This window comes from Nerophis lumbriciformis, linkage group LG01, assembly GCF_033978685.3.
Source record: "Nerophis lumbriciformis linkage group LG01, RoL_Nlum_v2.1, whole genome shotgun sequence".
In the NCBI taxonomy this organism is placed as follows: domain Eukaryota; kingdom Metazoa; phylum Chordata; class Actinopteri; order Syngnathiformes; family Syngnathidae; genus Nerophis; species Nerophis lumbriciformis.
Genome location: NC_084548.2, coordinates 76,598,070 through 76,621,947, shown reverse-complemented (window position 1 = coordinate 76,621,947; position 23,878 = coordinate 76,598,070). Strand labels below are relative to the sequence as shown.

Genomic DNA, 23,878 nt, shown 5'->3' with positions numbered 1-23,878 from the left:
CCTTTAGCACAGGCTGAACATTTTTAGTTATTTATATAGACATGTATATATATATATGTGTGTGTGTGTGTGTGTGTGTGTGTGTGTATATATGTATATATATATATATATATATATATATATATATATATATATATATATATATATATATATATATACATATATGTATATATATATATATATATATATATATATATATATATATATATATATATATATATATCACTCCTCACCAAGCTGAAAAATGACAAGGAGCGCATCAAGAAAGTAAACAACCTCATCATAGCTGCCGATAAAGCCACAAACTTCTACAGAATGGACATACCAGAACACCACACCTTACTGGACAGAAGCATCACCAAATCATACAAAAAAGCGCAACCCAACACCTTACAGAACATCCACCTGGAAAATAAAAGGATCGCGGCTGAACTGGACATTGAGGACAGGGTGGACGCCACAGCCAACAAGGAAGCCTTCATCACATTGAAGGACCACAAACCCAACTTCGCAAATAACCCAACATGCCGACTAATAAACCCAACTAAATCTGAAATAGGAAAAATCAGCAAAATAATCCTGGACAGAGTCAACACAAAAATCAAGGACAAAACACCACTCAACCAATGGAGAAATACAGCAGCAGTAATCAAATGGTTCAACAACATCCAAGACAAACAACAGCACAACTTTATCTCCTTTGATATCGAGGAATTTTACCCTTCCATCACGCAAGACCTACTGACTCAAGCACTAGACTTCGCCTCAGACTACGACTCAATCACAGGCAACGAAAGAAACATCATCATCCACGCAAAAAACTCCATTCTCATCCACAACAGTACACCATGGCAAAAAAAGAACAATGCAACATTTGACGTCACTATGGGAAGTTTTGACGGAGCAGAAACGTGTGAACTCGTTGGGAGTTTCCTCCTCTCCCAGCTCGCTAGCCTCAATCTGAACCTTGGTATTTACCGTGATGACGGACTGGCAGTGTGTCGCGCCTCGCCAAGGAGCAGCGAGAATACCAAGAAGCGCATATGCCAAATTTTCAAAGAGAACGGCCTACGGATCACGATTGAAGCCAACAAGCAAACCGTCAACTTCCTTGACGTCACTTTCAACCTGAGAAATAACAGCTACCAACCATTCACGAAACCCAACACAACACTCCAATACGTGCACCATGACAGCAACCACCCACCCACCACCACGAGAAGGATACCTACCGGAATCAATAAAAGGCTATCGATGCTGTCATCTAGCAAAGCTGAATTTGACCAAGCAACCCCCCCGTACCAAAAAGCCCTTGATGAAAGCGAATACAATTTCACCCTCACCTATGAACCCACGCCAGGAAACCAGCCAAAAAAGAACAGAAAACGAAACGGCATCATCTGGTACAACCCCCCATACAGCAAAAACGTCTCAACGAACATTGGACACAAATTCCTCAATCTGATTGACAAACACTTTCCCAAAGACAACAACCTAAGAAAAGTATTCAACAAGAACAACATTAAATTGAGCTACAGCTGCATGAACAATATACGACAAATCATCTCAAACCACAACAAAACAATTGCAAATGAGCCGTCGACCCCCAGTCAGAGCGACTCCAAAACCAACAAAGCATGTAACTGTCGAAAGAAACCTGATTGCCCCCTCAACGGGGGGTGCTTAAAAACATCAGTTGTCTACCAATCTAAGGTAATACGCAAGGACATTAACACATCCGACACATATGTAGGATTAACCGAGGGAGAATTCAAAACCAGATGGAACAATCACAAGGCTTCTTTCAGGAACAAAAACCTGCGAAATACCACAGAACTCAGCAAACACATTTGGGACCTCAAAGACAATAATGTTGAATATTCAATAACATGGCAAATTCTTGCATCCAGCACACCTTACAATAGTGGTAATAAAAGATGCAACCTATGCTTGAAAGAGAAACTGTTTATTATTTCCCGTCCAGACCTGTCATCCCTCAACAAGCGCAGCGAAATTGTAACAACATGCCGCCATAGACGGAAACACCTCCTAGGTAACACATGAGCCAATCACCACGCCCCTAGGCCAGCCTGTACCCACCCACTCTGTGCCCTATATAAACCATGGTATGCGAATGCTCCCATTAAAATCTCCTGACGATTGAGGGTACCCCCCCTCATGAAACAGGCCTGTAGAGATGAAATAGTCTTGTGATTTTTTTTCCCACACATACATATATTGCGCTCTACTACGGTATCGAGCACTATTTTTTGGATAACCTTATTAAGACATATATATATATATATATATATATATATATATATATATATATATATATATATATATATATATATACAGTATGTATATGTATGTGTATATATGTATATATATAACAATATACATATATTCATATGTAGTATATGTATGTATGCATGTATGTGTAATAACAATATCAAAATGGCTTTGTTTTTTCAGTATGCAAACCTGGCTGGAAAATATTTGGAGACCTCTGTCTCAATACATGTATTGTATATATTAGTACATGTATATTTTAGTACATGTAATAATTCAATCTATCAAATGGAAGAAACAACCTCTTTGAGGACGTATGTTCTATTCAAATGCTAATGTTGGTCATGTTTTAAATAATAATAACCAGCATCATGATAAACAATACCGACTGCAGATGACAATGAACTTTGGACACTACAACTTATGTTGTCACCTCTGCTATCCAAGAACGTACAACAATTATTCTCGCCAAAAAAAAAGGAGAAATAAAACCTTAAAAATAATTTTAAACCTTTGTATGCACATACAACACTTAAAACTTTTAGCATATCAGTATGTAGAAATAAAAATTACAGAATGTATTAAGTAAATAAGTTAAAAAGTGTGTGTGTATGTGTTTGTGTACTCAAAGGTTCATCTGGTTTCTGGCTTGGGGATGCCCTCTGCCCCCCATTAAATCTGTCTCTTTATAACGGTCGTAAATGCATAGATTCTGAGGCATGCACATTCCAACCATTTGTTGTGTGTGTGTGTTTGCCAGAATGGATTAAGTTAAACATTGACATTGTTAACGCATTGGCTAAACCTTGAATGATGTGACAAAACTTTTGTTTCAATCAAATGTTTTTTTTTATTCATCAAACACATTGTGTACAGCATTTTCATTTCAACGATTCAAAAACGTTTCTAAACAACAGACAGTTTGTGTGTTGCAACTATTCTTATTTCAACTTGTACAACGTTGCAATTTTTTGGACATGTGCGAATGTTAATCTGTGGTGTACTTTAATAAAACGTTTAGCTTATTAAAAATAAACTGTGCCAAACAACAATAATAAACAATACAAACTTTCCTTAATGTTAAAACACGAAACAAACACGTTGTCTTTACAACAAGTTTATGTAAATTAGAAATGTTTAAAAAAAAATAAAATCATATCACAGTTATCAACAATTGTCAAATGTGCTCAAAAATAACTAATACCTTAAAATATTTTAACAAAGTGTTATTTAAAATAAACACATGTATAAAACATTAGCAACATACCTATATAATATACTTTCTTTAGCAAAACAAACATTATAAATATTGTTCTACTATTATATGAGTTTTAAAATATGTTTTTTTATATGTTTTAATTCGTAAAACATTAGCAACATACCTATATAATATACTTTCTTTAGCAAAAACAAACATTATAAATATTGTTCTACTATTATATGAGTTTTAAAATATGTTTTTTTTATATGTTTTAATTCGTAAAACATTAGCAACATACCTATATAATATACTTTCTTTAGCAAAAACAAACATTATAAATATTGTTCTAATATTATATGAGTTTTAAAATATGTTTTTTTATATGTTTTAATTCGTAAAACATTAGCAACATACCTATATAATATACTTTCTTTAGCAAAAACAAATATTGTTCTACTATTATATGAGTTTTAAAATATGTTTTTTTTATATGTTTTAATTCGTAAATGTTTTAGAACGTTTATTGTTAGAGGCAAAACGCTTGTTGTTTGTAAGACATTAATGTGTTTTGTACATATGTGTGGCTTTCTTAACACATCGAGAAAGCTTTGGTGTTGTTTTGTTTATATTTATTACCGCTATTTTGACCGTCCTCAAAACATTGATTACTAGTTGTTTTTTTATCAACACTTTTCATTGCTATAAAAATGGACAAAACTTTAAGAGTTATCAGTGTTCATGTAACAACGTAATAAACAGCACATTTACGGTATGAATAAATATTTCTAAACAAAGTTGACATCTTTATTGTTCGTTGGCATTATGGGCTGTAACAATAAAGTATAGAAAAACACGATACGCTTTATCCGCATGTGGCGCTGTCGTTTTCATTCGATACTCTCACGCTCACACTCGGAAACAACCCCCACCTCCGGAATCAGACCCCGCCTACTTCTCAGCGCGCGAAAATCATTTGTGGGAAAGACGGGCTAGAGTGAGGAGCTCGTCAAAACTCGGGAGCTTTAAGGAAAAACGTCCAGAATGCAAAAAGAACTTACAGCATGTAAGACCCTCGCCATCTTTTCGATGCTGTTGCCCGCGAGCAAGCCTTCGACGACGGTCTCCTCCGGACAAAATCATCCGCTCCAACCGGAGCAAAAAGGGAACGTTTGTAAGTAAATATATATATTGTATATTGTCTGTTTTTTTTTCTTCTAAAATGAAAATCATTTGACTCGTCAGATATATTAAAGTTCTATAATTTGGTAAAATTGCAAACAGCTGAAATAATGTACAAAGCCAAAAAAAAATATATATATATATATATATATATATATATAATCTTAAAAAAAAAAAAGTGTGTGTGCGTGTGTGCGTGTGTGATTTTTGAACATTTTGACGACTTTTACAACTTTTCTCTACCACTACTCCACGGCTGCGGGACTCGTGGGATTGGAACCCTGAGAGGTGCATCATTTCTCACGCAAAGACTCGGTTGGAGGAATCTGAGCGCGTTTCAAAAAACTCTACTTTTGCGAGGAACGAACAGGTAAGTTTATTATTATTTTTATAAATGGAAACTGGCGTTTCACTAATCACAGCTGCTGAAACAAAGGGCTTCTCCATCTTTTCCATTTCCTCTTGGGGCTCATACTAACAAACACTTTGTTATAACCAAACCCATTCACATATATGTGTGTGTGTGTGTGTGTGTGTGTGTGTGTGTGTGTGTGTGTGTGTGTGTGTGTGTGTGTGTGTGTGTGTGTGTGTGTGTGTGTGTTGGGTGATTTTTGAACATTTTGAGGACTTTTCCTACTTTCCACTCCTCCCAGGGCCATAAATCTCGTTATGACACAAGATGTACTCACCCCTTCAGCTCCACCCTTCCCTCTGACCTTTCCATAACCCCCACCCCTCTTCTAAGGTCATCAATCATTTTTTGACACAAGGTGTATCACAGTCATTAATCAACTTTGACACAAGGTGTATCACAATCATTAATCATTTTTGACATAAGGTCATAAATCATTTTTTGCCATAAGGTCGTAAATCATTTTTTGACAGCTCATTTTTGACATAAGGTCATAAATCATCTTTGCCATAAGGTCGTAAATCATTTTTGACAGGTCATTTTTGACAGCTAGGTCATAAATCATTTTTGCCATAAGGTCGTAAATCATTTTTGACAGCTAGGTCATAAATCATTTTTGCCATAAGGTCGTAAATCATTTTTGACAGCTCATTTTTGACAGCTAGGTCATAAATCATTTTTGACATAAGGTCGTAAATCATTTTTGACACAAGGTAGGAACTTAAACTCTCTCCTGACGTCAAGTGTGTGAGTCTGTTCTGAAGTCTACAGTAAAGAGACGTACTTCATCACCTCGCCTGGTTATTGCCTCCAACTCAATATATTACAACAACATTGCTGTTTACGGCAGACGAACTGCTTTACGGTAGAATAAAACATGACTGCTGTTGTTGTGTGTTGTTACCGCGCTGGGAGGACGTTAATGAAACTGCTTAACAATAAACCCACATAAGAAACCAAGAACTCGCCCTTGATCATTCTACAGTTATAACGTGTTTGGGCAGGGACGCTGTTTATATTGTGGGAAAGCGGACGTGAATACAGGCTGTTGACACCTCACTCAGGTCCGCATGGAGCTGGAGGGGGCGTGGCTTCCAGCTCCGCCTGAATTTCGGGAGATTTTTGGGAGAAGATTTGTCCCGGGAGGTTTTCGGGAGAGGCGCTGAATTTCGGGAGTCTCCCGAAGTATGGGCCCTTCTTTCTTACTTATTACTGATATCATTAGAGATAAACAAAACACCTGCAATGAACAAATGTGTCCACAAGATGGTGGTGTTTTACAAACATGAACTCAAACAACCAAAGTGTGAGGAACCACAAAGTGGTGAAGGAACACTGTACATCAATACATGTTTTTTAATGTTAAAAACAAGGGGTGTGATATTATTCATGGCGACTGGATGAAATGTTTCCTGTATTTATAAAAAAAAAAATATTGAGCATACCTGCCTGCTGTGGAACACTGACAGCAGGGCGGGCAGACTGTTGGCTACTGATAGGTATACAGTATGATATTCTGATGGTACACAAGTTATTGTGTGGTTAGAGTCAGTCAGAAGAACAAATGGGCCCATCGTTGCAAAAAATTACGCAAGCAAACCAGTTTTCCAAAACAAAAGAAATGTACATACTATACTGATATGGATCTTTGAGAATCCCTGCCCTCGAGTCACTTGAACTGAATAAACTTTGAAGCAAGAAAAAGACACATTCCCTTCCCAATCATAGGCCTTACAGTTATCTTATTAATCTCCTTCCTGAGGCTGTACGCCCTATGGGGAGGATGCCTTCTATTCAGATTCTGATTCTTTATTGTCAGAAATAAAATGTTTTTGAAGCCTTTTGGACCACTCAGTAACACGTGACAGCACAAGCATAAGACCGCAAATTAAACATACTGTGTGTAGTCAATCAATCAATCAATTTCCTTTATTTAAGCAGGTAGAGACTCATTGAGATTAAAATCTCTTTTTCAAGAGCGACCTGACAAAGAGGGCAACACAAACAAAGTTACAATAATAATTACAACAAGACAATACAACAGAACAACAGCAGTCATACCACAACAGGTCAAAAATAATTTAAAACGATTAAGTAAAAAATTATTTTTAAAAGTAAGTACATTTCCCAAGAGAACTGGTTTCTCCATCTTTTAAAATGGTCTTAAACTCCCCCAAAGTGATCAATTCTGGTAGCCTCAGATCTTTCTGGATGTCATTGCATGGCCAGGGAGCAGCAGAACTGAATGCTTTATTTCCAAGTTCTGTGTTGGCTCTAGGAACCAACATGTGGAGGACATCCTGTGAGTGTGGGCTGTAATGACCGTAGTCTCTACACACAAAGGAAAACAGATAGGTGGGGACAAGTCCAAGAAGACAGACGTAGTGTAGTGATTCCAGAGATTATAAAAGTAAAAATGTTTGAATACTGACATAATTGTTATTTTCAAACATGTTTCCTATTGATTAAAGTGCACCTGCATACTCCTACGAACAATCCTTTTGTTTGTTTTTTCTGCAAATTGACACCAACCTCACCTTGACTTTGATTTTGCCAAAGGGACATTTTCAGTACCAACTTTTGCCAAGTTTTTTCTTGTCTTATTTAAAAGGAATCTTGAGATCAAGTTTTGGTGGTTTTGTTGAAAGGATTCTGAATGGTATCATATCAAAAAATAAACTTCATGTAACTACCTTAAAAAATCCAGTGTTTTTGTCGGAAGCATTTTGATTGTGATGGCATCACATCTCAGCCATTGTTGAGAGCTCTGACCCAGTGCACAATGTGAAAGACAGAAGTTGGCAAACTTTCTGTCCAAACCAGATCAATGGGCTCTTCTCGGATTTGATTTGCTGAGAAAAGACATCTGAATGACAGTAAATCACCCTTTGTGTGAGTGATTACACAGCAATTACACACAAATTACACAGGCAAGTGAAGCATTTCATCAAAAGCTCCAAAACAAGCTGAAGACAACGTCTGTGGTTTAGGTCAGTTCAACACTGCATAGCTAGAACAAGCATCTTCATACCTAATGTCTGTATTTGGGAAAAAAAATCATATTTTTGTATCCTTCACTGACACTTGTTTCTAGTCCACTTCCAGACTTTAATTGAGAATTGACAACTTGTTCTGGTTGTGGTGTTTTGATCGTATTTCATGACAACAATCAGATGTCATCAGTCCACAATTTACTGTCTACAAGCAGGTTTTATAAGCCCATCTTCAAAAGACAAGCAAACACATTTGATTCCTTTCTGATTTTATCCTTGGTATATTTTTTTTGTTCAAACTGATACTTGTCAAAGTGTGGAAAGGATCCAGGCTGCACTGTGGCTTCGTGGTTAGCATGTCAGCACGAATCCCTGTTGGCTCCTTTAAGTAGAGTTTGCATTTTCTCCCCGTGCTTGCGTGGGTTTTTCTCCAGCTATTGCTTGTATTCCGTCACAGGACTTCTTCCCGGAAGTGAAAACCAGTGGTGGTCAACCAAGACAAGATGGCTGTTGTACAGCAAGCAGCTCGCGAACTATCTGTCGGTCACGTTCCCAGACATATCGAACTATTGTGCTCCAGACGCCATTCTACACAAGAAAACAAAACTTGGAAAAGCACAAAGTCTACAACTTCATTGTGTGTGTCCGGGTCAAGGGATTTGGTAATAAGACTATTCCACATTGGTACATATCAGTATATTGTTATATTGCTACAAACTCAGGACATTAGTTCTTGGAAACGGGTGGGCTTCGGGGACATTAATTATACCTCAGTTTTATCTAAAGTTCAATCAAGGTTTGGTTTGATGCAGTGGGCGCAGAGCACATCGCTCTGACTATCACTGGTGTGTCATGTGATCACTGCCTGTGCATAATGTGTGCTGCCTTCTGGAATTGGTAAAAACAATCACTGTGACTAATCATCCATTCATGGTAGCGCGATATTTAAAAAAAATTATTAATCACATGCGTTAACGCGTTAACAATGACAGCCCTAGTATGTATTTAGGTGGATATAGGCTTCTGCTTCGGTTCCTGCTCCAACGAATGCTAGAGCCACGTACCCCATACAAGCAGAGCACTCCCCACAGGGCACAGTGAGGGACCTAGTTGAAGTGCTGGTTCAGTGTTCCATTACAAAGACACAGACCTCAATGCACCTCCTATAGCGGAGGTTTGACTAATGGTCCTAAAGTTTTCTCAAGCAGTCTGGAATTAACTTTCCCACAGAAACCCTTCAACCTTCATGAATAGGGAGACCATCACCCCGGTCTGCCAATCCTGAGAACGACTGTGACTGACTTCCATGCAATGTTGAAGCAGAGTTCCAACCAAGATAGTCCCACATTGTATGCTCCACATAAGGTGAAGCATCCTGTACATACAAAAAAAAAGTTTGACATTGATAACAATTGTGTCTTTGTTTCTTGTTTGGGTGTGAAATTAAACTCAAGTTAATAGACTAATTAAACCAATTATTTACGTCAACTTGTGACTATTTTTTATTCAGTAGTTCCTTGTTGCTGACACCAGTCCATAATTAACATACAGATCATTCCAGGGTTGCGTCAAGCCAGCAAATAAAAGGATGGCTCTTAGTTGTCCCTTAGTTCAGCATCCAACAGCCCTGAAAACTCTAAAGGTAACACACTACAACTTTAAATGCGACTTTTCGAACTCTATTTAATGGCAAGTTCAATATAACAGAGTTTGTCTATCATTTCACAGATGGCGTTTTCTCTTCGCGTGTTTTTCCTCCTTTGTGGGATCAGTGGACTGATGACTGGAGCTGTAAGTCCAAATCTCACCTGCTGACTTCAATAAACATGTATTATCCTCTTTCATTGTCTGCTGTCTTCATATTTGTAAATGCTCTGTTCTTACCTTCTACACAGTGGTCTCGTCCTAGCAAGGGTTGGTAGCTATGACGACTTTTTTTTCAATTAACAATGACTTATTTTATGTTATTCATTCTGAAAATAATGATTATGTTGCAGAAGTTTGCTGTCCCAAGGGATGGACTCAGTTGGATGATCACTGTTACATCTTCCAAGCTGACGAAAGGATGTTTCTAGATGCAGAGGTATGAAAGAATTTCACAATGTAGTCATAATATATTTATACACCAGGGGCTGCTGAGCCACCTGTTTGTTCATTTATCAAAAGATGACAACTATACGATGGAATGAATCAAATCTACTTTTTCACTCTGTTTCTACCATTAGAGTGTCTGCAACATTCTTGGTGGGAATCTGGCCTCAATCACCAGTGCGGTGAAAAATTCAGTCGTTCAAGACCTGGTTAATCATGCGGAAGTAGATGAAGCCTGGATTGGACTCAGTGATGCCATTGAGGTGAAACATTTAACAATATCAAAGTTGTCTAGTAGTCAGTCAAATAATTTATTGGCACCTATCAAATAAATGTATCCTCCACACTAAATCAGGGCAAACACGTGGCAATAGGAGGTGTAGAGTTGAGTGTTTCATAATGATACTGTACGATGCTAATAATATTTTGAACACAATCAAGATGTCAAATATTGTGACAAAAGAGCAGTAAATAAAATTGCATGCAGTTGTTCTCTTCAGGAGTGACTCATTCAAATGTGACTTTGACTTCCAGACGGGAACCTTTCTTTGGACTGATGGCAAACCCTTCGAATTTAGTGACTTTCCATCAGTACTTCCTACGGATGGATGTGTGGTTATTGATGCTGACGCCACCACCGGTATAAGTATAATCAGTCAATCAAATTTATTTGAGATTAACTGTAATGTCACTCTGAAAACTTTTTTTTTTCTAGAATCATGGCAAGGTGAGGATTGTGACAGCCTAGAGCCATACGTTTGCATCAGAGACGCGTGCTGTGACCACCATAACTAATCAAACCATATCATCATATCTTCTACAACAATGTCTTTCACTCATCACAACGAGTGTACTGAGAAGATATTATACTTTGTGGCGTCTTTGTGTATCTGGGTTGACTATCAAATATGTTTTTCTCCTACGCTGTTCACTTGTTGAATGTTAGTGGAACACATTTGAAACTGAAACACCATCTTTCTACTAAATAAAGGAAGCTATCTGCATGAAAATATGTATTTGTGTTTTATTTTCCACACAACCAATTCTGAACTTGTGCATTGCTTAATTATATGAAATGGCAACTTTGTCCATGAACAACAATTGTAATTTTTTGCAATTTAGCTTTTTTTTGTTTTTTAATACTTCTTCACAGTAACATTTTTCAAAGCAAAAACATATAATAAGAACACCACTGGCCAGCTTATTACCATTAGTGGTTTGTCAGAACACAGTTTTTTTTAAATAGTCTATATTTTTCACAATTACAATTAATTTGAAATGGCAATCCGCCCTATTTTGCCTATAAAGCCCTTAAAAACATCCAAACACCTCCAATAGGATTTTATATACATGACGATGCATGAAAACAGAAGCATTTATCATAACATTCAATATAAACATACGCAGCGAATTAATTTAAAAAACGTATCACGACGGTCGTCTGTTTCTTCAACATCACTGATTATTACTCACTGCAGACTTCATGAGAACCAACAAACATAATAAAGCATCACTTACTGTACAATGTCAATGTACAATCTGTCATTAGGATGAGGACTGCTAGGATGTTCATATATTTCCATTTAGATGAAGAATGACTCATGATCCTCGCAAAGAAAAGGGGGGTGGAACCAAGCGTTTTTTCGTGTCGTTCTTGCCAAGTCTTAAATTGGCTGTCAAAGTGTACCAACTTGTCGGAATACTTCCTCGTCCTTCTACTATCCAGGTGAGATGCATGATCTATGATCTACAATAACAATTGACGGGCAAGGAAACGGAAAAGCAGCTGATCAGTCAATCATTTCAACATTGGGCGCCACTATAAATAATTTGTCTGCGTTAGCGCTTATAATAACAATATCACTATGAATATGACTTGTTAATATTCAAGTCACCAAATGTAAATGGAGTATTCTGGATGTTTTTTTTATTGGGTTTCATGGGCGCAGTAGAGGACCTCACATTGGCTCTGCTGTCAGCCGACTTTTATTTACGAGTTAGAATACAACCCCAAAAGGAACAAGCGGTAAAAATGGATGGAAACTCCATCACATTGTGGGTGTAACAATACTCAATGATACTTTACAATCTGCGATGCACCAAGACCGCCAGAAATGAACTTGAAAGTGGCGAAAGAACACAGTACATCAGTACATGTTTTTAATGTTGAAAACAAGGTTTGATATCATCCATTGCGACCAGATAAGATATTTCCTATTTTTATCCATTTTTTTTCTCAAGCAGTTCTGCCCAGCCAGTTATTGTGAGGTTAGAGCCAATCAGAAGAACATGTGCGCCCGTCGGTGGAGCAAAGTTACACCAGCAAACTAGTAATCCAAAACAACAAACAAGTTAAGAAGACGTCAACATTTTGCAAAAAAAGGAAAGCGGACCACAGAAAATGAATTTAAAGAAGAATAGGCAGTGAAATATGGCTTCATTTAGCCACAAACTGTTGTCCCTGTGAAGAGTGCCATTGTCAAATGCCATTTTGACACAAAAAAGGGCAACTTCCAAAGGAGGTATGTACCTGACATGCAGGTAAAAACATGATTTATTCCTCGAAAATCAAAGAAGCACCAAAAACAGAAAAAAGAAGATGAAGGAAAAAAGTGCCGATCGCACTGGATGCTAGGGCTAACACTTAGCATAGACTAGAGACAGGAATAATCACGTAGCAGTTGCGTGTAGCAAACACTTAGCATAAACTATGGACATGGAATACGCAGGGAACTGTGGCATGAAACTAACAAGACTTTGTCATGATCCATGGTCCGGATCATGTTTAGTTTAGTTATGTTCTGTTAGTTTTGGACTTCCCGTTTAGGCTTCCTTGTTTGTCTTTGTCACCATGGCGACTTATTGTGTTCACCTGTCTCTGATTAGTGCTCGCCCGCTCACCTGCTTCCCGAGCACTAATCAGAGGCATTATTTAAGTTACCTTTGCCTGTCAGTCTGCCTGGCTTCATTGATTTTGTCACACTCTTTACGTCTCGTTCATGCCAAGTAAGTTTTGTTCATTCCATGCCATAGCTTCTGCTAAGTATTAGCTTCACTTGTTTTAGGCACGCTTGCCTTTTTGTTGTGTTGTTTGTGTTTTGGTAGTTGGGTGATTTATGGTAATAAATCAAATCCTACCTTTACGCCTTCGTCCGGAGCCGTCTTTTGCATTGAGAAAACAAACCGCAGCAAGCTGCAAAACCCCCATGTGACAGAATGAAGCCAGCTTTCCCCAGTTCTTTCGCATTTGACAGCCAGGAGATGGAGACGCGCCGCCGAAGACGCAAGCCAGCCAGAAAGGCTTCGTTTCGCCGCCAAGACGCGTCGTTCCCCCAAACTGCTCCTCCGGAACACAGCACGCCACATACAGCCCAGTCTTCCTCGCCGCCATTGTTTGGTAATCCGGTATCTCATTTTGCCAAACAGTTTTTAGATTGGGCTGCAAGCCAAAATACCGGTAGCTCTGACAACATCATAACTCCATCCATTTTGAATGACGTCACTCCGCCCACTTCCGAAAACGTCACTGAAATGGCGCGCGGCGATGACATCATTCCGCCGGCGTCGTCAAGGGAAGACCCTGATCAGGATTTTCTTTTTTTTCCGTCTGTCTCCCTTTGTCAGCCACCTCCTAGAGACTTTTTTCAAAAAGTAAAATACCATCAGGACATTTTTTCTAAAAGTAGATTTTGTCAACCTCGGTCACTTCCGCCCCCAGTGACTCTGACTCCACCCCCAAGGACTTTAGCCCCACCCACAACACAGACTTTTTCCTCCTATCCTCCCACACAATGTCAGGTGGGGGCGGGGAAGAGACAATTTGGACAATTTAGAGGGGAGGATTCTGCCCCCCTCCTGACCTCCCTCCACCCACCCCGAAAGACTGTACCAGGCCGCAAGGAGCGTGTCTGGTATCCGCTATTTTAGGGGGGGGGCTGGGGCCGGGAGATGTGCTGGTGAGGTGGCTCGGCTGCGCCCAGCCAGGCAGCAACCTCCATCCCGGCCGCCGCCACCAGTCTTTCAGCCTGCCAAGCCGCAACCTCCGGCCCGTCCTCCACCACCAGTCCGTCGGCATGCCAAGCCGCAACCCCCAGCTAGACCACCTCTGCCATGCTCATGGCTAACCTCAGTCTGGGTGGGCTTGCAGACACCACCATCATCTCCGGTGGGCTTGCAGACACCACCATCATCTCCGGTGGGCTTGCAGACGCCACCATCATCTCCGGTGGGCTTGCAGACGCCACCATCATCTCCGGTGGGCTTGCAGACGCCACCATCATCTCCGGTGGGCCTGCAAACGCCACCATGATCCCCGGTGGGCCTGCAATCGCCACCATCTCCAGTTCCTGTTCCTGCTCCTCTGCTGGCTCAAGCTCCAGTTCCTGTTCCTTGGCTGGCTCAAGCTCCAGTTCCTGCACCTTGGCTGACGCCTGTACCTGCACCACGCCAAGCTTCTCCGCCTGTACCTGCACCACGCCAAGCTTCGCCTCCCGTACCTGCACCACGCCAAGCTTCGCCGCCCGTACCTGCATCACGCCAAACTTCGCCGCCCGTACCTGCACCACGCCAAGCTTTGCCGCCCGTTCCTGCACCACGCCAAGCTTCGCCGCCTGTCCCTGCACCACGCCAAGCTTCGCCGCCTGTACCTGCACCACGCCAAGCTTTGTTTTTATTAATTTTTTTCAAGGCTCCAGAATGTGAAGGAATATTTATTGACAACAGCGGTTTTCTATGGCAATCATAAAGGAATTTATTTGGCCTAAATTTAACAAAATAACAAAGTACAGTATTGAAGCCATAATTTTACTTGAGCTGCTTAAGTTTTGTTGATTCAATCATGCAATTCTATTTTAAATGTTTCTACATGTTGATATGAGGGAAAGAGAGAGAGAAAGAGAGAGAAAGGGAGAGCGATTAGTATTTTGATATTGGACTTTTGACATTATTTGTCAAATCGTGGTTATGGCCCTGCCATACTTGCCAACCTTTCCCACCTTCTACCATCCTAGTTACGTCCGTTGTGTCCTTGGGCAACACACTTCACCCTTGCTCCTGATGGGTGCTGGTTAGCGCCTTGCATGGCAGCTCCCGCCATCAGTGTGTGAATGTGTGTGTGAATGGGTGAATGTGGAAATAGTGTCAAAGCGCTTTGAGTACCTTGAAGGTAGAAAAGCGCTATACAAGTATAACAGATTTACCATTTCATTTAACCTTGAGACCTCCGATTTCGGGAGGTGGGGGGTGGGGGGCGGGGTCGGAGTGGGGCGGGGGCGTGGTTGGGGGCGTGGCTAAGAGGGGAGGAGTATATTTACAGCTAGAATTCACCAAGTCAAGTATTTCATATATATATAAGAAATACTTGAATTTCAGTGTTCATTTATTTACACATATACACACACATAACACTCATCTACTCATTGTTGAGTTAAGGGTTGAATTGTCCATCCTTGTTCTATTCTCTGTCACTATTTTTCTAACCATGCTGAACACCCTTTCGCAGGTACCCAGAAAGGTTTCGAGTACCACCAAAAAAACTAAAACTCTGAAGACAGTATAAAAATCTGTGTTAAAGGTGTACAAATACTGTTTGTATAATAAGCATGTTATTGTTTACAAATGAGGGTTAAGAGTTCAGTACTAAAAAAAAAAAAAGAATGTGGTTTAAGTACAGTTTTTTAATTGAGCTGCTGCATTTTTTGGTTGGGTTGTTTATTTATTTTGAGTAACTTCTACATTTCTAAAAGGGGAAGAATGTAATAGAGTGATCTATGTTTGTCTGTTGCCATCTCCTGGTGAATGTTGGCTATAGCGTACTGGGGTTACTTTTTGGTTGGCCAACGTTTTACGTGGTGTTGCGCACCTGACGTCAAGTGTGTGAGTCTGTTCTGAAGTCTACAGTAAAGAGACATACTTCATCACCTCGCCTGGTTATTGCCTCCAACTCAATATATTACAACAACATTGCTGTTTACGGCAGACAAACTGCTTTACGGTAGAATAAAACATGACTGCTGTTGTTGTGTGTTGTTACCGCGCTGGGAGGACGTTAATGAAACTGCCTAACAATAAACCCACATAAGAAACCAAGAACTCGCCCTCCATCATTCTACAGTTATAACGTGTTTGGGCAGGGACGCTGTTTATATTGTGGGAAAGCGGACGTGAATACAGGCTGTTGACACCTCACTCAGGGCCGCATGGAGCTGGAGGGGGCGTGGCTTCCAGCTCCGCCTGAATTTCGGGAGATTTTTGGGAGAAGATTTGTCCCGGGAGGTTTTCGGGAGAGGCGCTGATTTTCGGGAGACTCCCGGAAAATCCGGGAGGGTTGGCAAGTATGGGCCCTTCTTTCTTACTTATTACTAATATCATTAGAGATAAACAAAACACCTGCAATGAACAAATGTGTCCACAAGATGGTGGTGTTTTACAAACATGAACTCAAACAACCAAAGTGTGAGGAACCACAAAGTGGTGAAGGAACACTGTACATCAATACATGTTTTTTAATGTTAAAAACAAGGGGTGTGATATTATTCATGGCGACTGGATGAAATATTTCCTGTATTTATACATTTTTTTTATTGAGCATACCTGCCTGCTGTGGAACACTGACAGCAGGGCGGGCAGACTGTTGGCTACTGATAGGTATACAGTATGATATTCTGATGGTACACAAGTTATTGTGTGGTTAGAGTCAGTCAGAAGAACAAATGGGCCCATCGTTGCAAAAAATTACGCAAGCAAACCAGTCTTCCAAAACAAAAGAAATGTACATACTATACTGATATGGATCTTTGAGAATCCCTGCCCTCGAGTCACTTGAACTGAATAAACTTTGAAGCAAGAAAAAGACACATTCCCTTCCCAATCATAGGCCTTACAGTTATCTTATTAATCTCCTTCCTGAGGCTGTACGCCCTATGGGGAGGATGCCTTCTATTCAGATTCTGATTCTTTATTGTCAGAAATAAAATGTTTTTGAAGCCTTTTGGACCACTCAGTAACACGTGACAGCACAAGCATAAGACCGCAAATTAAACATACTGTGTGTAGTCAATCAATCAATCAATTTCCTTTATTTAAGCAGGTAGAGACTCATTGAGATTAAGATCTCTTTTTCAAGAGCGACCTGACAAAGAGGGCAACACAAACAAAGTTACAATAATAATTACAACAAGACAATACAACAGAACAACAGCAGTCATACCACAACAGGTCAAAAATAATTTAAAACGATTAAGTAAAAAATTATTTTTAAAAGTAAGTACATTTCCCAAGAGAACTGGTTTCTCCATCTTTTAAAATGGTCTTAAACTCCCCCAAAGTGATCAATTCTGGTAGCCTCAGATCTTTCTGGGTGTCATTGCATGGCCAGGGAGCAGCAGAACTGAATGCTTTCTTTCCAAGTTCTGTGTTGGCTCTAGGAACCAACATGTGGAGGACATCCTGTGAGTGTGGGCTGTAATGACTGGAGTCTCTACACACAAAGGAACACAGATAGGTGGGGACAAGTCCAAGAAGACAGACGTGGTGTAGTGATTCCAGAGATTATAAAAGTAAAAATGTTTGAATACTGAAATAATTGATATTTTCAAACATGTTTCCTATTGATTAAAGTGCACCTGCATACTCCTACGAACAATCCTTTTGTTTGTTTTTTCTGCAAATTGACACCAACCTCACCTTGACTTTGATTTTGCCAAAGGGACATTTTCAGTACCAACTTTTGCCAAGTTTTTTCTTGTCTTATTTAAAAGGAACCTTGAGATCAAGTTTTGGTGGTTTTGTTGAAAGGATTCTGAATGGTATCATATCAAAAAATAAACTTCATGTAACTACCTTAAAAAATCCAGTGTTTTTGTGGGAAGCATTTTGATTGTGATGGCATCACATCTCAGCCATTGTTGAGAGCTCTGACTCAGTGCACAATGTGAAAGACAGAAGTTGGCAAACTTTCTGTCCAAACCAGATCAATGGGCTCTTCTCGGATTTGATGTGCTGAGAAAAGACATCTGAATGACAGTAAATCACCCTTTGTGTGAGTGATTACTCAGCAATTACACACAAATTACACAGGCAAGTGAAGCATTTCATCAAAAGCTCCAAAACAAGCTGAAGACAACGTCTGTGGTTTAGGTCAGTTCAACACTGCATAGCTAGAACAAGCATCTTCATACCTAATGTCTGTATTTGGGAAAAAAATCATATTTTTGTCTCCTTCACTGACACTTGTTTCTAGTCCACTTCCAGACTTTAATTGAGAATTGACAACTTGTTCTGGTTGTGGTGTTTTGATCGTATTTCATGACAACAATCAGATGTCATCAGTCCACAATTTACTGTCTACAAGCAGGTTTTATAAGCCCATCTTCAAAAGACAAGCAAACACACTTGATTCCTTTCTGATTTTATCCTTGGTATATTTTTTTTGTTCAAACTGATACTTGTCAAAGTGTGGAAAGGATCCAGGCTGCACTGTGGCTTCGTGGTTAGCATGTCAGCACGAATCCCTGTTGGCTCTTTTAAGTAGAGTTTGCATGTTCTCCCCGTGCTTGCGTGGGTTTTTCTCCAGCTATTGCTTGTATTCCGTCACAGGACTTCTTCCCGGAAGTGAAAACCAGTGGTGGTCAACCAAAACAAGACGGCTGTTGTACAGCAAGCAGCTCGCGAACTATCTGTCGGTCACGTTCCCAGACATATCGAACTATTGTGCTCCAGACGCCATTCTACACAAGAAAACAAAACTTGGAAAAGCACAAAGTCTACAACTTCATTGTGTGTGTCCGGGTCAAGGGATTTGGTAATAAGACTATTCCACATTGGTACATATCAGTATATTGTTATATTGCTACAAACTCAGGACATTAGTTCTTGGAAACGGGTGGGCTTCGGGGACATTAATGTTACCTCAGTTTTATCTAAACTTCAATCAAGGATTGGTTTGATGCAGTGGGCGCATAGCACATCGCTCTGACTATCACTGGTGTGTCATGTGATCACTGCCTGTGCATAATGTGTGCTGCCTTCTGGAATTGGTAAAAACAATCATTGTGACTAATCATCCATTTATGGTAGCGCGATATTTAAAAAAAATTATTAATCACATGCGTTAACGCGTTAACAATGACAGCCCTAGTATGTATTTAGGTGGATATAGGCTTCTGCTTCGGTTCCTGCTCCAACGAATGCTAGAGCCACGTACCCCATACAAGCAGAGCACTCCCCACAGGACACAGTGAGGGACCTAGTTGAAGTGCTGGTTCAGTGTTCCATTACCAAGACACAGACCTCAATGCACCTCCTATAGCGGAGGTTTGACTAATGGTCCTAAAGTTTTCTCCAGCAGTCTGGAATTAACTTTCCCACAGAAACCCTTCAACCTTCATGAATAGGGAGACCATCAGCCTGGTCTGCCAATCCTGAGAACGACTGTGACTGACTTCCATGCAATGTTGAAGCAAAGTTCCAACCAAGATAGTCCCACATTGTATGCTCCACATAAGGTGAAGCATACTGTACATACAAAAAAAAAGTTTGACATTGATAACAATTGTGTCTTTGTTTCTTGTTTGGGTGTGAAATTAAACTCAAGTTAATAGACTAATTAAACCAATTATTTACGTCAACTTGTGACTATTTTTTATTCAGTAGTTCCTTGTTGCTGACACCAGTCCATAATTAACATACAGATCATTCCAGGGTTGCGTCAAGCCAGCAAATAAAAGGATGGCTCTTAGTTGTCCCTTAGTTCAGCATCCAACAGCCCTGAAAACTCCAAAGGTAACACACTACAACTTTAAATGCGACTTTTCGAACTCTATTTAATGGCATGTTCAATATAACAGAGTTTGTCTATCATTGCACAGATGGCGTTTTCTCTTCGCGTGTTTTTCCTCCTTTGTGGGATCAGTGGACTGATGACTGGAGCTGTAAGTCCAAATCTCACCTGCTGACTTCAATAAACATGTATTATCCTCTTTCATTGTCTGCTGTCTTCATATTTGTAAATGCTCTGTTCTTACCTTCTACACAGTGGTCTCGTCCTAGCAAAGGTTGGTAGCTATGACAACTTTTTTTTCAATTAACAATGACTGATTTTATGTTATTCATTCTGAAAATAATGATTATGTTGCAGAAGTTTGCTGTCCCGAGGGATGGACTCAGTTGGATGATCACTGTTACATCTTCCAAGCTGACGAAAGGATGTTTCTAGATGCAGAGGTATGAAAGAATTTCACAATGTAGTCATAATATATTTATACACCAGGGGCTGCTGAGCCACCTGTTTGTTCATTTATCAAAAGATGACAACTATACGATGGAATGAATCAAATCTACTTTTTCACTCTGTTTCTACCATTAGAGTGTCTGCAACATTCTTGGTGGGAATCTGGCCTCAATCACCAGTGCGGTGAAAAACTCAGTCGTTCAAGACCTGGTTAATCATGCGGAAGTAGATGAAGCCTGGATTGGACTCAGTGATGCCATTGAGGTGAAACATTTAACAATATCAAAGTTGTCTAGTAGTCAGTCGAATCATTTATTGGCACCTATCAAATAAATGTATCCTCCACACTAAATCAGGGCAAAAACGTGACAATAGGAGGTGTAGAGTTGAGTGTTTCATAATGATACTGTACGATGCTAATAATATTTTTAACACAATCAAGATGTCAAATATTGTGACAAAAGAGCAGTAAATAAAATTGCATGCAGTTGTTCTCTTCAGGAGTGACTCATTCAAATGTGACTTTGACTTCCAGACGGGAACCTTTCTTTGGACTGATGGCAAACCCTTCGAATTTAGTGACTTTCCATCAGTACTTCCTACGGATGGATGTGTGGTTATTGATGCTGACGCCACCACCGGTATAAGTATAATCAGTCAATCAAATTTAGTTGAGATTAACTGTAACGTCACTCTGAAAACTTTTTTTTTTCTAGAATCATGGCAAGGTGAGGATTGTGACAGCCTAGAGCCATACGTTTGCATCAGAGACGCGTGCTGTGACCACCATAACTAATCAAACCATATCATCATATCTTCTACAACAATGTCTTTCACTCATCACAACGAGTGTACTGAGAAGATATTATACTTTGTGGTGTCTTTGTGTATCTGGGTTGACTATCAAATATGTTTTTCTCCTACGCTGTTCACTTGTTGAATGTTAGTGGAACACATTTGAAACTGAAACACCATCTTTCTACTAAATAAAGGAAGCTATCTGCATGAAAATATGTATTTGTGTCTCATTTTCCACACAACCAATTCTGAACTTGTGCATTGCTTAATTATATGAAATGGCAACTTTGTCCATGAACAACAATTGTAATTTTGTGCAATTTAGCTTTTTTTTGTTTTTTAATACTTCTTCACAGTAACATTTTTCAAAGCAAAAACATATAATAAGAACACCACTGGCCAGCTTATTACCATTAGTGGTTTGTCAGAACACAGTTTTTTTTAAATAGTCTATATTTTTCACAATTACAATTAATTTGAAATGGCAATCCGCCCTATTTTGCCTATAAAGCCCTTAAAAACATCCAAACACCTCCAATAGGATTTTATATACATGACGATGCATGAAAACAGAAGCATTTATCATAACATTTAATACAAACATACGCTGCGAATTAATTTAAAAAACGTATCACGACGGTCGTCTGTTTCTTCAACATCACTGATTATTACTCACTGCAGACTTCATGAGAACCAACAAACATAATAAAGCATCACTTACTGTACAATGTCAATGTACAATCTGTCATTAGGATGAGGACTGCTAGGATGTTCATATATTTCCATTTAGATGAAGAATGACTCATGATCCTCGCAAAGAAAAGGGGGGTGGAACCAAGCGTTTTTTCGTGTCATTCTTGCCAAGTCTTAAATTGGCTGTCAAAGTGTACCAACTTGTTGGAATACTTCCTCGTCCTTCTACTATCCAGGTGAGATGCATGATCTATGATCTACAATAACATTTGACGGGCAAGGAAACGGAAAAGCAGCTGATCAGTCAATCATTTCAACATTGGGCGCCACTATAAATAGTTTGTCTGCGTTAGCGCTTATAATAACAATATCACTATGAATATGATTTGTTAATATTCAAGTCACCAAATGTAAATGGAGTATTCTAGATGTTTTTTTTATTGGGTTTCATGGGCGCAGTAGAGGACCTCACATTGGCTCTTCTGTCAGCCGACTTTTATTTACGAGTTAGAATGTGACCCCAAAAGGGACAAGCGGTAAAAATGGATGGAAACTCCATCACATTGTGGGTGTAACAATACTCAATGATACTTTACAATCTGCGATGCACCAAGACCGCCAGAAATGAACTTGAAAGTGGCGAAAGAACACAGTACATCAGTACATGTTTTTAATGTTGAAAACAAGGTTTGATATCATCCATTGCGACCAGATAAGATATTTCCTATTTTTATCCATTTTTTTTCTCAAGCAGTTCTGCCCAGCCAGTTATTGTGAGGTTAGAGCCAATCAGAAGAACATGCGCGCCCGTCGGTGGAGCAAAGTTACACCAGCAAACTAGTAATCCAAAACAACAAACAAGTTAAGAAGACGTCAACATTTTGCAAAAAAAGGAAAGCGGACCACAGAAAATGAATTTAAAGAAGAATAGGCAGTGAAATATGGCTTCATTTAGCCACGAACTGTTGTCCCTGTGAAGAGTGTCATTGTCAAATGCCATTTTGACACAAAAAAGGGCAACTTCCAAAGGAGGTATGTACCTGACATGCAGGTAAAAACATGATTTATTCCTCGAAAATCAAAGAAGCACCAAAAACAAAAAAAAGAAACTGAAGGAAAAACGTGCCGATCGCACTGGATGCTAGGGCTAACACTTAGCATAGACTAGAGACAGGAATAATCACGTAGCAGTTGCGTGTAGCAAACACTTAGCATAAACTATGGACATGGAATACGCAGGGAACTGTGGCATGAAACTAACAAGACTTTGTCATGATCCGTGGTCCGGATCATGTTTAGTTTAGTTATGTTCTGTTAGTTTTGGACTTCCCGTTTAGGCTTCCTTGTTTGTCTTTGTCACCATGGCGACTTATTGTGTTCACCTGTCTCTGATTAGTGCTCGCCCGCTCACCTGCTTCCCGAGCACTAATCAGAGGCATTATTTAAGTTACCTTTGCCTGTCAGTCTGCCTGGCTTCATTGATTTTGTCACACTGTTTACGTCTCGTTCATGCCAAGTAAGTTTTGTTCATTCCATGCCATAGCTTTTGCTAAGTATTAGCTTCACTTGTTTTAGGCACGCTTGCCTTTTTGTTGTGTTGTTTGTGTTTTGGTAGTTGGGTGATTTATGGTAATAAATCAAATCCTACCTTTACGCCTTCGTCCGGAGCCGTCTTTTGCATTGAGAGAACAAACCGCAGCAAGCTGCAAAACCCCCATGTGACAGAATGAAGCCAGCTTTCCCCAGTTCTTTCGCATTTGACAGCCAGGAGATGGAGACGCGCCGCCGAAGACGTAAGCCAGCCAGAAAGGCTTCGTTCCGCCGCCAAGACGCGTCGTTCCCCCAAACTGCTCCTCCGGAACACAGCATGCCACATACAGCCCAGTCTTCCTCGCCGCCATTGTTTGGTAATCCGGTATCTCATTTTGCCAAACAGTTTTTAGATTGGGCTGCAAGCCAAAATACCGGTAGCTCTGACAACATCATAACTC

General features: G+C 39.7%; 2 protein-coding genes across 2 annotated transcripts; both read left to right on the top strand.

The window, feature by feature from the left end:
* Positions 1-4,921: 4,921 nt before the first annotated feature.
* On the top strand, positions 4,922-11,178 carry LOC133614609 (snaclec botrocetin subunit beta-like). Its single transcript, XM_061972727.1, has 8 exons — positions 4,922-5,042; positions 9,639-9,719; positions 9,806-9,868; positions 9,973-9,991; positions 10,075-10,160; positions 10,303-10,431; positions 10,703-10,808; positions 10,884-11,178. The coding sequence occupies exons 2-8, from the start codon at positions 9,666-9,668 to the stop codon at positions 10,961-10,963; spliced, it is 537 nt and encodes a 178-aa protein (XP_061828711.1). The 5' UTR covers positions 4,922-5,042; positions 9,639-9,665; the 3' UTR covers positions 10,964-11,178.
* Positions 11,179-19,951: 8,773 nt separating this feature from the next.
* Positions 19,952-21,407, top strand: LOC133573147 (snaclec botrocetin subunit beta-like). The gene is made up of 6 exons (XM_061926031.1): positions 19,952-20,097; positions 20,202-20,220; positions 20,304-20,389; positions 20,532-20,660; positions 20,932-21,037; positions 21,113-21,407. Exons 1-6 carry the CDS (start codon positions 20,035-20,037, stop codon positions 21,190-21,192), a joined length of 483 nt encoding a protein of 160 aa, XP_061782015.1. The 5' UTR covers positions 19,952-20,034; the 3' UTR covers positions 21,193-21,407.
* The last annotated feature ends 2,471 nt before the right edge of the window (positions 21,408-23,878 follow it).